Consider the following 1,381-nt stretch of genomic DNA (forward strand, 5'->3'; position numbering starts at 1 on the left):
CAATTCCCAAGAAATGACAAACAAAAACCCTCAATTTATCCCAGGCGAACACAACACTCTCTGGAACAAACGTGGTGTGTTATGAACACCAGGACCACAGTCAGCAACCGTCCGTCTAACTGACACACGGACAGACGAGGTTTTTTTTAGGGGGCGGTGGGGAGAGGGGGGGGGAGTCTTAATCTGCCTTTACCAACGCCTACTGAATAGTCTATACCGTTGGCCTTTACCTGTCCTATAGTATAGGCTTCTATTAGATCTTCGAAAGTCTAGGCTAGGACTTTACCTGTTATCAAGCTGACCACGAACCCCACCAGCACACAGACGACAATGCCAATGGCAGAGAACCAGAGGTAGGACAGCCCATACAGGTTCTCCACTCCCTCTCTGTGAAGATAAAAATGTGGATGAGTTTCACACACATGGCGACACGCAAAAAATGTCATTCTGAAAACAAAAAGGCATTATTGTCGTTGTTGTTGTTGTTTTTATCATTATTATTATATTATTATTATTGTTATTGTTATCAATGTTATTTTTGTAATTATTATCTTTGCCTTATAATATCATCGTCAACATCACAATAATCATTCCTCCGAGTTCAGTTTGAAGGTTGGCAGTGATAAGCATTAAGTGCCCTAGCAACCCACCTTATCAAAGATCTAAACTGAGTCGCTCAGGGTCTTAAACAATACAATAACAATGTCTATAGTTACTTGTCAATCTCTAGTACGTATTATAATTCTTTAACTACAAAACCATGCCTTAGTATATAGCACCAAATAATTGGTCGCTTTTAAGCACAGGGGGATATCCCGTAAAACGCTGTTTTGAGAAAATCGAAGTAAAGTTTTTGCCCCTTGTTCAGTTTCTTTAAAAGACAAGGAGAGTTTTCTGTATAACCAAACAAATATACACACCAATGAAACCAAACTTCTCCCATAGGTAGGACAATGCCCACTTTTAGTGTAGGTCAAGATTTCTGGAAATCCCCGAAATCTAAAGCCCGCTTGTCCTTAAAAGCGACCAATTAATTAAAGCCCATATATCACTTACAAGTCAAACGTTGTCGGAAATGAGAAGTTTGCATATTCTGGAGTTTGAGCCAATGAAATCACAGTGCTGAAGTTGACGGTTGTGTTGCAGCCGATCGTCGTTGTGGGCAACTTAAAGTTGATTGGTTTAGTGACGTAAGCTCCAACACTCAGCCAGAGGGAACACACTAAACCAAACATCCCACCAACTAGGGCGCCCTGAAATACAGCACAGGAAACATCATCATCATCATCATCATCATCATCATCATCATCATCATCATAATCATCATCATCATCATCATCATCATCATCATCATCATTATTTGAAAATAATAATAATATAA

The 1,381-nt window shown here is 39.7% G+C and overlaps 1 protein-coding gene across 1 annotated transcript in view; it reads right to left on the minus strand.

Annotated features, from left to right (window-relative positions):
- Nucleotides 1-1,381, minus strand: part of LOC106012896 (sodium-coupled monocarboxylate transporter 1) — a 13,852-nt gene that overhangs the window by 2,872 nt on the left and 9,599 nt on the right. The window contains exons 5-6 of the mRNA XM_013087176.1: nucleotides 1,057-1,253; nucleotides 287-387 (exon numbers count right to left, since the gene is read on the minus strand). Coding sequence (XP_012942630.1) covers nucleotides 287-387; nucleotides 1,057-1,253 — 298 coding nt within the window. The remainder of the gene's footprint in view (nucleotides 1-286; nucleotides 388-1,056; nucleotides 1,254-1,381) is intronic.

This window comes from Aplysia californica, unplaced genomic scaffold (assembly GCF_000002075.1).
Source record: "Aplysia californica isolate F4 #8 unplaced genomic scaffold, AplCal3.0 scaffold00554, whole genome shotgun sequence".
NCBI lineage: Eukaryota > Metazoa > Mollusca > Gastropoda > Aplysiida > Aplysiidae > Aplysia > Aplysia californica.